At 46.1% G+C, this 13,043-nt stretch overlaps 1 protein-coding gene across 2 annotated transcripts in view; it reads left to right on the forward strand.

Annotated features, from left to right (window-relative positions):
- The window catches only part of LOC106562552 (metallophosphoesterase MPPED2), a 177,679-nt gene that overhangs the window by 74,458 nt on the left and 90,178 nt on the right, over nucleotides 1-13,043 (forward strand). For both annotated transcript variants that reach the window (XM_045707978.1, XM_045707979.1), the window contains exon 4: nucleotides 6,209-6,434. In XM_045707978.1, the coding sequence (XP_045563934.1) occupies nucleotides 6,209-6,434 (226 nt within the window). The remainder of the gene's footprint in view (nucleotides 1-6,208; nucleotides 6,435-13,043) is intronic.

The raw sequence follows: 13,043 nt of genomic DNA on the forward strand, positions 1-13,043 counted from the left end.
CCTCATCCTCTGGTTAAAGCTTCCCCCGTTGGGCCTTGTGTGTGTGCATTTGCACATGTGTGCAGATAAAGAAAGCATGAAATATCCTGCTGTTTTGCAGACATTTATAAGTAAAGTTACACAGGGTTTCCTGTATTTGTTTTTGATCTGCGGTTTTACCGCAGATTTTCCAATTTGGTTAGCCTCAACTCCTTATGTAAAAACTCTCTAGAGATTTTATCACACACACACACACACACTCACACACATACACACATACATACATACATACATACATACATACATACATACATACATACATACATACATACATACATACATACATACATACATACACACATACATACATACATACATACACACATACATACATACATACACACATACATACATACATACATACATACATACATACATACATACATACATACATACATACATACATAAATGTTAATAATGAACCACAAATGGAAAAGACCAGTTTACAGAAGGTATTCACACTCCTTAAATATTTCCAAATTTTGTTGCGTTACAAATTGGGGTTAAAATAGATTTAATTTACTTTTTTTCAACTATCTACACAAAATACTCTGTAATGTCAAAGTGGAAGAAAAACTCTATCATTTGAAAAACATTTATGAAAAATAAAACAGTAATATATCTTGATGAAGTAAGTATTCAACCTCCTGAGTCAATACGTGTTAGAATCACCTTTGGCAGATTACAGCTGTGAGTCATTCTGGGTCTCTAAGAGCTTTGCACGCCTGGATTGTACAGTATTTGCCCATTATAATTTTTTTTAACTCTTCAAGCTCTGTCAAGTTGGTTGTTGATCATTGCTAGACAGCCATTTTCATGTCTTGACATAGATTTAAGCCGATTTAAGTCAAAACTGTAACAAGGCCACTCAGAAACATTCAGTGTCGTCTTGGTAAGAAACTCCAGTGTATTTTTGTCCTTGTGTTTTAGGTTATTGTCCTGCTGAAAGGTGCAGTCCAAGTGTCTGTTAGAAAGCAAACTGAACCAGGTTTTCCTCTAGGATTTTGTCTGTGCTTAGATCTATTCCGTTTCTTTTTATCCCCCCCAAAAACGACCTAGTCCTTGCCGGTGATGAGGGTATTCATAACATGGTGCAGCCACCACTATGCTTGAAAATATGAAGAGTGATACTCAGCAGAGATGGGACCAAGTCATTGTTTTACAAGTCACAAGTAAGTCTCAAGTCTTAGCACTCAAGTCCTAAGTCAAGACCGACAAGTCTCAAGTCAAGTCTCAAATCAATTCTCAAGTCCCAAGTCAAGTCCCAAGTTAGGGCACAAGGCGAGACCCAGATGCAGACACAGGAGGCAGATGGTTTGAGTCTTTGATATTTATTAATAATCCAAAAGGGGTAGGTAAGAGAATGGTCGTGGACAGGCAAAAGGTCAAAACCAGTTCAGAGTCCAGGAGGTACAGTGTGGCAGCCAGGCTCGAGGTCAGGGCAGGCAGAATGGTCAAGCAGGCGGGTACAGACCGCAGGCAAGAAAACAGGCAAGGGTCAAAACCGGGAGGACTAGCAAAAGAGAATAGAAAAGGCAGGAGCACGGGAAAAAACACACTGGTTGACTTGAAACATGCAAGACAGACAACAAAACACAGGTTTAAATACCTAGGGGATAATGGGGAAGATAGGTGACACCTGGAGGGGGTGGAGACAAGCACATGGACAGGTGAAACAGATCAGGGTGTGACACAAGTCAAGTCTCAAGTCCTAATCTTTGAGTTTCGGGTCAAAGTCATAATGTGCTCTTCACCAAATGTAATACCATTTCATATTTTTAACAAGAGTAACAGTTAATATATTACATTTACGCAAATTCTGAATGCTTTTAAAAATATATATTTATTACTTTCCAAATAAACTTTATATTTCCATGGAAATACATGGGTAGCCATGAGAAAGACCCGCCCCCACATAGCAATCGACTATCGAGGATCGCTCAGTGGCGGTTCTAGACCTTTTCAACTGGGGGGGCCAAGCTGGGGCCAGTTGTACTGTTAGAGGGGCCAGTTACATTAGACGTTAACGAAACACGGCTTGTAACATTAGGCTTTAACGAAACACGGCTTGTAACAAAAATAAATAGGCTTTAACGAAACACGGCTTGTAACAAAAATAAATAGGCTTTAACGAAACACGGCTTGTAACAAAAATAAATAGGCTTTAACGAAACACGGCTTGTAACAAAAATAAATAGGCTTTAACGAAACACGGCTTGTAACAAAAATAAATAGGCTTTAACGAAACACGGCTTGTAACAAAAATAAATAGGCTTTAACGAAACATGGCTTGTAACAAAAATAAAAAATTAGCAGTTAGCTTTAGTTGTCTTTTTGCACTGAGTCAATTCCTCACGCTGCTGTTTCCAACGTCTTATCATCGACTCATTAAGACCAAGCTCCCGTGCAGCAGCTCTATTTCCTTTTCCAACAGCCAGATCAATCGCCTTCAACTTGAAAGCTGCATCATATGCATTTCTCCGTGTCTTTGCCATGATGAGGGTGACAAAATGACTACCGTAATCAGAATGATGGGAAGTTTGAGAGCGCTCGATTTAATCTAAACAGTAAACTAAAAAGTTTTTTGACCTTAACCCGTTCAGCAATTTCATTGGTCTAATGAAAGCTTCATGCCGCCAAAAAACTGAGCACCTCACAGAATGTGTTTTTTTGGATAATTTTTTTTTAAAGCGGGAAAAATCCATATATTAGCCGCGTCATTGTTTAAGCCGCGAGGTTCAAAGCGTGGGAAAAAAGTTGCGGCTTATAGTCCGGAAATTATGGTAGTTACCCTGTCCCGCTGCTCAACTTACCCCGTACCCGGGGGTAAGTTGTGCCAACTTTGTAAGTTGTTCAAAGATACCACTTTTTTTGGACAAGCTATGTTTTCAAACTGTAATATTTACATTAAATCCGATTATCTGTAGGAATACACAACATCCTGAAATATATGTAGATATCTTTGTTAGAAAGAATACTGTATTTCCCTTGACGGAGTGATGCTGAATGTAAAAATTGGCTCAATTTACCCCACTCTCCCTTATTGTTCCAGCTTCATAGTGTGGAAATATATACAACAGGAAAATCACGTTTTTGACTGCACTGGTCCTTGAAATGAAAACGTTAGTGTTTTCTGTACCTCCCCAGACCCAAGAGCTGCTGTCGCTAATGAGCTCTTCACTTGCCACAAAAGCAGGGTTTGAACAGTGTTAGTGTTAATATGAAGCTAACAGGTTCCCTGTCAAGTTTTATTTGTGGTGGCGGATAGATACGTATGCGTCTGTCTGTATCGTCAATCATTTGCGACATATTCACTACCCAACATCTTCACTTTGCAAATTGCAATTAGTGAATGTAATTGTTTTTCTGCATTGTATTTTTGGTTGGTTATAAGGGGTGTATTTTTAGCTACATCCAGAAAGTGATGTGCTGTGCTTTTAGACAGCTGAGCCCAGTCTGTAGTGGATCAGGCTCACAGTAGAATGTACACATTCTAATTGATCTGTTCTGGAACTCATGTTAGCAGAGGGTTTGTCCTTTGTATTACTTTCTCAAGAAAAACACGTGACAGCTAGAACAGTAGATGTATCTCTTTGTCTCTCTCTTTGTCTCTCTCTCTCTCTCTCTTTGTCTCTCTCTCTCTCGTTCTCTCTCTTTCTCTCTCTCTCTCTTTCTCTCTCTCTCTCTCTCTCTTTCTCTCTCTGTCTCTCTCTCTCTTTCTTTCTCCGTCTCTTTCTCTCTCTCTCTTTCTCTCTCTCTCTCTCTCTCTTTCTCTCTCTGTCTCTCTCTCTCTTTCTTTCTCCGTCTCTTTCTCTCTCTCTCTTTCGCTCTCTGTCTCTCTCTTTCTCTCTCTCTATCTCTATCTCTGTCTATCTCTAGCTCGCTGTCGCTCTGTCGCTGTCGCTCTCTTGCTGTTGCTCTCTCTCTTGCTGTTGCTCTCTCTCTTGCTGTTGCTCTCTCTCTCGCTGTTGCTCTCTCTCTTGCTGTTGCTCTCTCTCTCGCTGTCGCTCTCTCGCTGTTGCTCTCTCTCTTGCTGTTGCTCTCTCTCTCGCTGTCGCTCTCTCGCTGTCGCTCTCTCTCTTGCTGTTGCTCTCTTGCTGTTGCTCTCTCTCTTGCTGTTGCTCTCTCTCTCGCTGTCGCTCTCTCTCTCGCTGTCGCTCTCTCTCTCGCTGTCGCTCTCTCTCTTGCTGTTGCTCTCTCTCTCGCTGTCGCTCTCTCGCTGTCGCTCTCTCTCTCGCTGTTGCTCTCTTGCTGTTGCTCTCTCTCTTGCTGTTGCTCTCTCTCTCTTGCTGTTGCTCTCTCTCTCGCTGTTGCTCTCTTGCTGTTGCTCTCTCTCTTGCTGTTGCTCTCTCTCTTGCTGTTGCTCTCGCTGTCGCTCTCTCTCTTGCTGTTGCTCTCTCTCTCGCTGTCGCTCTCTGTCGCTTTCTCGCTCTCTCTCGCTCTCTCCCTCCCTCCGTCTCTCTCTCTCTCTCTCTCTGTAGTTTATGGAGGAAGTTAATAAAGAGGGTCTGGGGATCATGCTGCCCCTTTTGTAATATGCATCTCGGTGGCAATAAAATATAGTGCTAATTCCCCTTAGAGCAAGCGAGATGGAGTTGGCTGGCAGTAATTGTGTAGCCAGTGCATTCCCTGGACGTTGTGCGTGCGTGCGTGTGCGTGTGTGTGTGCGTGTGTGTGTGTGTGGTGTGTGTGTGCGTGTGTGTGTGTGTGTGTGTGTGTGTGTGTGTGTGTGTGTGTGTGTGTGTGTGTGTGTGTGTAATGGATCTGTGATGCAGTTAGAGGCTGTGGGACTGAGAGATGGAGCAGCCTTATAGGGTTATATAGTCCGTTTGTGATCCAGAGACTAGAGCTCATTTACAAGAGAGGGAATGAAACTAATAGTCCTGGACCCTGAGCCTTTCATTCAGCTGTAGGTCACACACACACACACACACACACACACACACACACACACACACACACACACACACACACACACACACACACACACACCTATCTGACATCCTCTTAAACATAAATAGTAACACTCATACTTACTCTTTTTTTCACACACACACACACACACACACACACACACACACACACACACACACACACACACACACACACACACACACACACACACACACACACACACACACACACACACACCTCGATGTCACTGCAGATGGAAATGAGTTTGGCAGGTTGAAGGGCTGAATTTGAGTTGTCTTGATTTGCGAGTGCTGCCGTTGCCTTTTCACTGAGTGCCTGACCTCCTGAATACGGAACTTTCATTGATAGCAGAAGAAAAGGCCAAATCCTCTTCTACATTGAAGCGCATTTTATGACAAAGAAATCGTCCCCTCCTTCTATTAGAGTTCTGCCTGTAACATCAAGCCTACTGTTACAGCGCACCGCAAAATAAAAAGTCAAGAGAACAAGGGTCTCTGTGGGTAGACTGTCTGTCTATCAGTCATCACAGTGGCCCTCCAGACCCCACCTGCATACAGCACAAAGAGTGAGGGATCAAAGAGAGAGAGCGAGGGAGAGAGCGAGAGGGACACAGTGCGGGAGCGAGGGAAGTCAAAAGCCAGGGTTGAGTACTCAATCTGCGAGAATAAAGGAGTGCGTTACCTGGGCGATGGGAGAGGGCAACGGGACAACACACGTCATCAGAGGAGAGCAGAGAGGGCAAAGTAGAAATTGAAAGATGAGATGGTGGAGACACTAGTAGAGGTAAGGTTCAGGGTTTACGGCTCTGAAGGCCTCACAGAGAGACACTGATGGACGGTAGCCTGTGACGGTCAAGCACAGCCTTCACCTGTGTATTGTACTTGTAACCCCTCTGATTGGCTGAATGGAGCTTTTCAATGCCTGTATTTTTCTTCAATTTGATGTTATTTTCTAGAAGACTGTAAAAGGAGAAATCATTGATGTGGTCAGGTCGTTACTTTGAATGCATTGAAGATAATGCACATTCTGGCCCCCCCCCTCTCTCTCTTTCTCTCTCTGTCTCTCTCCCCCTCCTCTCGCCCCCTCTCTCTCTCTCGCCCCCCTCTCTCTCTCTCCCACTCTCTCTCCCTCCCACTCTCTCTCTTTCTCTCTCGCCCCCTCTCTCTCCCCTGTTACTCTCTCTGTGTCTCCCCCTCTCTCTCTCTAACCCTTGTGTATGTTCTCTCCCCTCTAGGTGGTCTACCGTATGAGTTTAAGGTGGTGATAGCAGGGAACCATGAGCTGACCTTCGATAAGGACTTTATGGCCGAGCTGGTCAAGCAGGATTACTACCGTTTTCCCTCCGTGTCCAAACTGAAGCCCGAGGACTTTGATGACGTCCAGGACCTCCTCACTAACTGTGTGTACCTCCAGGACTCTGACGTCACTGTCAAAGGCTTCCGGATATACGGGACGCCATGGTAAGGAGGAATGGGATGACTGTTTACATGACTGTTTACTGTTTACATACAATCCCCACCACCTGAACGTACGTGTGTGTGTGTGTGTGTGTGTGTGTGTGTGTGTGTGTGTGTGTGTGTGTGTGTGTGTGTGTGTGTGTGTGTGTGTGTGTGTGTGTGTGTGTGTGTGTGTGTGTGTGTGTGTGTGTGCGTGCATGGATAGCAGGGTTGGGCTCAATTCGAATTGAAGACAGTCAATTCAGGAAGTAAACTAAAATTACAATTCAATAATCGAAAAAAAGGGCATTTCTTTTCAATGACTTCTCAATAAACTGTGAAGGTTTTTATTTCAAAAGTTTGAACATTTCTGAATGTTAAATTCAAATCACTTTCTGGCTGCCTTCAATAGAATGGTGGATTCATTCATACCATCATCTATCAATGAATCCAGGCTGCATCACGTCCGGCCGTGATTGGGAGTCCCATAGGGCGGCGCACAATTGGTCCAGGGTTGTCTCTGGGTTTTGCCGGGGTAGGCCGTCATTGTAAATAAGAATTTGTTCTTAACTGACCTGCCTTGTTAAATAATAATAATATTGTCTAGTTGTAAACGGTAAGACTCCAACAGACTTTATATGACTTGGCTTGGTCCCGTGTTTTAACACGCTGTTCCACCACTACAAGTCCTCTAGATCCCTGAGGGAGGGTGTTTTACACCAGGTTATCTCTCCTTCATTCTCCTCTGTCCCCTCCCTATAGAGGCACAGGCTTTGTACTCTGGTCCTGCCAGCTCACAGAGAGAGGCTCCACTGACACACTGGGTGCTCATCCCAACACACACTACTCCTTTATGGGCTTCCTCAGGCTTAGATTACGCCTGTGTTTTGACATGGAGGTTAAGTGATACATGTGGTACTGGGACACTGTGTCAATAGACAGTACTCAGGTGTGTGTGTGTGTGTGTGTGTGTGTGTGTGTGTGTGTGTGTGTGTGTGTGTGTGTGTGTGTGTGTGTGTGTGTGTGTGTGTGTGTGTGTGTGTGTGTGTGTGTGTGTGTGTGTGCGTGCGTGCATTCGCGTGTTGGGGAGAGAGACAATGTGTACACGAGAGATAGGTGGGACACAGTGACAGTGTGTCAATAGATGTGTGTGTCCATGTGTGTGTCCATGTGTGTGTCCATGTGTGTGTCCATGTGTGTGTCCATGTGTGTGTCTGGGTACTGGTGAGGGGAGGCTCATAATAATGTCTGGAATGGAGTGGATGGAACGGAATGAAACACATTCCTGCGGCCTAGCGGCTCCCCTCTCTCCTCTGTGCAGGGACTTTCTCACAGGTTCTCTCAGATCTTTAAATAGGTAACCAGGTCACACCTCCGTCCTGTCGCGGGGCTATAATTAGCTGTTTAGCGGCTAGGCTAGGGAAGCAGTGGGTGCCAGAGGGGAGATGGATACGGCATTCCAGACATCACAGAAACAACAGCAGGCCAGACAGGGAGGAAACAGGGGGAGAACCAAGGGCCAGCACATAGTCAATATATCTTGATGTCTTCTCTCACCTGCTCCCTCTTCCTCTTTCTCTCTCTCTCCATCTCTTTTTCTCTTTCTCTCTCTCGTTTTCTCTCTCTCAGTGCATGCTGGGAGTGTTTTGTAGTTGAGAGGCTGGGTGAAAGGCTCTGTCCTAACTTATTTTCTTGATTCTATCCTTGGTATTGAATTTTTTTTTAAGGTTAGATGGTGGAGGGTTAATACACTTTTATTTTAACGGTACCCATTGTTTTTTTCAAAGTTAGGTAGGAAGAGGACAGAGTTTTAGTTTCCCGGGGCTTGGAAGGTGTGGTGTGCGCGATGGCTTTGCAGCCTAGTGCAGAGGAGACACTGTTGTTACGACATGGATTCAGGTGTGTTCCTGAGAATGGAGTTAAGGTGGAGGAGACACTGTCGATACGGCATGGATTCAGGTGTGTTCCTGAGAATGGAGTTAAGGTGGAGGAGACACTGTCGATACGGCATGGATTCAGGTGTGTTCCTGAGAATGTAGTTAAGGTGGAGGAGACACTGTCGATACGGCATGGATTCAGGTGTGTTCCTGAGAATGGAGTTAAGGTGGAGGAGACACTGTCGATACGGCATGGATTCAGGTGTGTTCCTGAGAATGTAGTTAAGGTGGAGGAGACACTGTCGATACGGCATGGATTCAGGTGTGTTCCTGAGAATGGAGTTAAGGTGGAGGAGACACTGTCGATACGGCATGGATTCAGGTGTGTTCCTGAGAATGGAGTTAAGGTGGAGGAGACACTGTTGTTTGCCAGCACAGATAGTCTACAGTGTTTTGAGTGTGGGGATTTGGGGCATAAGAGCTTTGCGTGCCCACATAAAGGCTGTAGACAAGGTGAGGACACAAGTGCCAGTGGGGGAAATTGAGGTCAACATGAGACGCAGGCAGTAGAGGCTGGGCCTAGTCATGCTATAGAGGGTGGTGTGGATGAGACTGGGCCTAGTCATGCTATAGAGGGTGGTGTGGATGAGGCTGGGCCTAGTCATGCTATAGATGGTGGTGTGGATGAGGCTGGGTCTTGTCAGGCTACAGATGGTGGTGTGGATGAGACTGGGTCTAGTCATGCTATAGATGGTGGTGTGGATGAGGCTGGGTCTAGTCATGCTATAGATGGTGGTGTGGATGAGGCTGGGTCTAGTCAGGCTACATTTTACATTTACATTTTAGTCATTTAGCAGACACTCTTATCCAGAGCAACTTACAGTAGTGAATGCATACATTTCATTTCATAAATGTTTTTTTTTTTTTTTCTGTGCTGGCCCCCTGTGGGAATTGAACCCACAACCCTGGTGTTGCAAACACCATGCTCTACCAACTGAGCTACAGGGAAGGCTATGGTGGTGGTGTAGATGAGGCTGGGTCTAGTCAGGCTACAGATGGTGGTGTAGATGAGGATGGGTCTAGTCAGGCTACAGATGGTGGTGTAGATGAGGCTGGGTCTAGTCAGGCTACAGATGGTGGTGTAGATGAGGCTGGGTCTAGTCATGCTATAGATGGTGCTGTAGCTGAGTCTAGTCATGCTATAGATGGTGGTGTGGATGAGACTGGGTCTAGTCATGCTATAGATGGTGGTGTGGATGAGGCTGGGTCTAGTCATGCTATAGAGGGTGGTGTAGCTGAGGCTGGGTCTAGTCATGCTACAGATGGTGGTGTAGATGAGGCTGGGTCTAGTCATGCTATGGATGGTGGTGTAGATGAGGCTGGGCCTAGTCAGGTTATGGATGGTGGTGTAGATGAGACTGGGTCTAGTCATGCTATAGATGGTGGTGTGGATGAGGCTGGGTCTAGTCATGCTATAGAGGGTGGTGTAGCTGAGACTGGGTCTAGTCATGCTATAGATGGTGGTGTAGATGAGGCTGGGTCTAGTCAGGCTACAGATGGTGGTGTAGATGAGGCTGGGTCTAGTCAGGCTACAGATGGTGGTGTAGATGAGGCTGGGTCTAGTCAGGCTACAGATGGTGGTGTAGATGAGGCTGGGTCTAGTCATGCAATGGATGGTGGTGTAGATGAGGCTGGGCCTAGTCAGGTTATGGATGGTGGTGTAGATGAGACTGGGTCTAGCCATGCTATGGATGGTGGTGTAGATGAGGCTGGGCCTAGTCAGGTTATGCTAGTGGATGAGGAGAGTATGGTGGGGAAGGGTAAGAGACTAGGGGGGAGGAGGAGGGTGTCAGGCGGAAGAGGAAAAAGGGGGAGAAGAAAGGAGTTGGGAGGGGAGAGGCCGGTGTGGTCAAAGGCACCAAGGAACCTTTGCCTGGTGCTATTGGGGGAGGCCCCGACCTGAGAAAAAGGGCAGGTAGTCAGGATGGGAGATGGAGATGAGGAGGCCTTATTTTCAGACTCCTCCTCAATGGGCCCTGAGCTGACAGTCAGTCAGGCAGAGGGTCAAAGTACACGGTGAGGAAGCTGTCAAGGTTCCTAAATGAGGCTAAGGGGTAAAAAGTTAATCTTGAGTCTTTTTCTTGCGATCCGGGAAAGTTTGTAAGATCAGTACAACACGCTATGAAAAATGAGGGGCATGGTGTCATCTCACCCAGGAAGTGGGTCACAACCGTGCATAAAGGTCTACCTTCAAACGCTGTTTAGATTAATAGTTTTTTTCTGTCACTGGAGCTTTTTGAGCTTTGCTATTGGTCTCTTTCTTTGCTGGCTTTTCTCCCACATCTTATGGAGACTCTTTCAGTAGGCTCGCTTAATACAAATGGTACCAGAGATGCGGGAAAGAGGAGTGTGTTGGGTGAATATGTAAAACAAAAAAAAGTACAGGTGTTGTTTCTAATTGGATGTCTTAGACAGGAACTCTCACAGGTAGCGCCTGAGGAGACGAAAGACAGAAATGGGGAGGAGCCTCATTCAGGCTCAGTGGGGGTGTTAAGGGACATCATTAATCAGTTTGACCTAGTGGATGTTTGGAGAACTAGACATCCCAACACAAGACAGTATACATGGGTGAAGGTCTTTGGGGCTAGGGTGAGTGTAGCCTGACTTGATCATTTTTACATGTCCAGGAATCAGAGCAATAGGCTGTTGGGCGCTACCATTCTCCAAGTGGGTTTTTCGGATCATTACATAACCATGGCTCGGCTGTCTATTTCACCAGGGCCTCGGCAAAAATCCTATTGGAAGTTTCATGTAAAGCTCTTACACAATGCCACTTTTTGCTCAGGTTTCCAGACTTTTTGGGAAAGGTGGGGGCAGCGAAGAGAGGAGTATGAGTCAATGGTGGGATGTGGAGGAAGTCCAAATTGGGCTTTTCTGTCAACAGAATACAGCTCTCTCATCCTTAGACACTACGAGAGTATTGGTTGGAACTCCAGCATAGTATTAGTGAGATGGAGGTAGAGATGGTGGGGCAGGGCAATGTAGGCATCCAGGCTAATTTAGCTGAATTACGTAGGGACCTGGGCAGTTTTTTCCCGGTTAAAGCAAAGGGAGAACTTGTAAGAACTAGGTTCTCTATGCTCAAGGAGATGGATGCTCCCAGCTCCTTCTTATTTGGTTTGGAAAGACAGAGCGGTGAAGCCAAAGGTATGCATTGTCCACGGCTGTCTGATGGGCGGGTGACCTCTGGAGGTGGAAATGCGGGAGCGGACTGTGGAGTTTTATACTGAGTTCTATAGGTGCAGAACTGTGTGATCCTATGTGTGCTCAGGTCTTGTTTGCAGAACTCCCTAAGCTCTCTCTGGCACAGAGGGATGAAATGGACATTCCTCTGTTGTCCCATGAACTAGCAGAGGCCGTAACCCAGATGTCCCCCGGCCGTACACCGGGGGTCGATGGACTCCTAGTGGAGTTCTATAAAAATTCTGGGGAATAATTGGACTGGACTTCTTTTGCGTGTTGCGTGAGTGCGTCAGGGTAGGAGAGTTGCCGATGAGCTGCTGTCGGGCGGCTCTGACTCTTCTGCCCAAAAAACGGTACTTGTGTGAACTTAGGAACTGGAGGCCTGTGGCATTGCTCTGTGCGGACTACAAGATATTTGCCAAGGTCCTCGCTAACAGGTTGAAGTCTCATCTGGATTCAATAGTTCACAAGGACCAGACATATTGTGTACCGGGATGCTCAATCACAGACTTTGTTCTTGTTCTTAATCAGAGACATGTTGGACTTGTCGAGAGGTTCTAATGTGAACTTTGGACTGGTCTCTTTAGATCAAGAGAAGACTTTTAATAGAGTGGACCATGAGTATCTGTTTAATGTGATGTCTGTGTTTGGGAAAAGGTTTTTGACCTGTGTGAAGATGTTGTATGCTGGGGCGTCATGTATGGTCAAGTTGGGAGGGGGGCTCAGTAGGCCAGTCTGGGTGAGATGGGGCGTTAGACAAGGATGCCCTCTATCGGGGCAGTTATATACACTAGCCATTGAGCCTTTTTTGGGCCTGCTACGCAGGAGACTGCAGGGAGTGTGCTGGACAGGGATGGGTGTGTTGACAGGCATAGCAGTGTCAGCGTATGCAGATTACGTTTCTGTGATGGTTAGGGATGGGCAGGATATGCAGGCACTGGAGACCAGTCTGAAGGTGTACGAGGGAGCTTCATCAGCTAAGGTGAACTGGGGCAAGTGCAAAGCTCTGTTATGTGGGGCATGGAAGGATAGGGCCCCTCTTCTGCTTCCAGGGGGTTTGCAGTGGGGTTGTGAAGGGCTTACAATTTTGGGGGTGTACCTGGGCTTGGAGAGGTGGGTCAGGAAGAACTGTGAGGGGCTGTCACAGGCAGTGGTGTCAAGACTGGCCAGGTGGAGGTGGCTCCTGTCCCAAGTGTCATATAGAGGGAGAATGCTGATAATCAACAACCTGGTGGCATCTTCCCTGTGGCATAAACTGGCTGGGGGTGGAGTTTACTGTCGGGATGTCGATAATGGGGCACAGGTATTCAAATAAGGAGAAGGCCAAATGTGTGTTGAATTTCCTTTTTGCTCAGGCAAAGTTAGCTATTTGGCTAACAAGGAGGAACAGGGTCAAAGGTGGGGGGATAACAGACCCTTTACTATAATTTAATGGGAAGGTCTCTGCGCACCTTAGGGTGGAATTTGAGTTCTATAAAATGATAAAAAGTGCGGAGATATTTCAGGAGATATG

The sequence above is a fragment of the Salmo salar genome, chromosome ssa26 (genome assembly GCF_905237065.1).
Source record: "Salmo salar chromosome ssa26, Ssal_v3.1, whole genome shotgun sequence".
Classification (NCBI taxonomy): domain Eukaryota; kingdom Metazoa; phylum Chordata; class Actinopteri; order Salmoniformes; family Salmonidae; genus Salmo; species Salmo salar.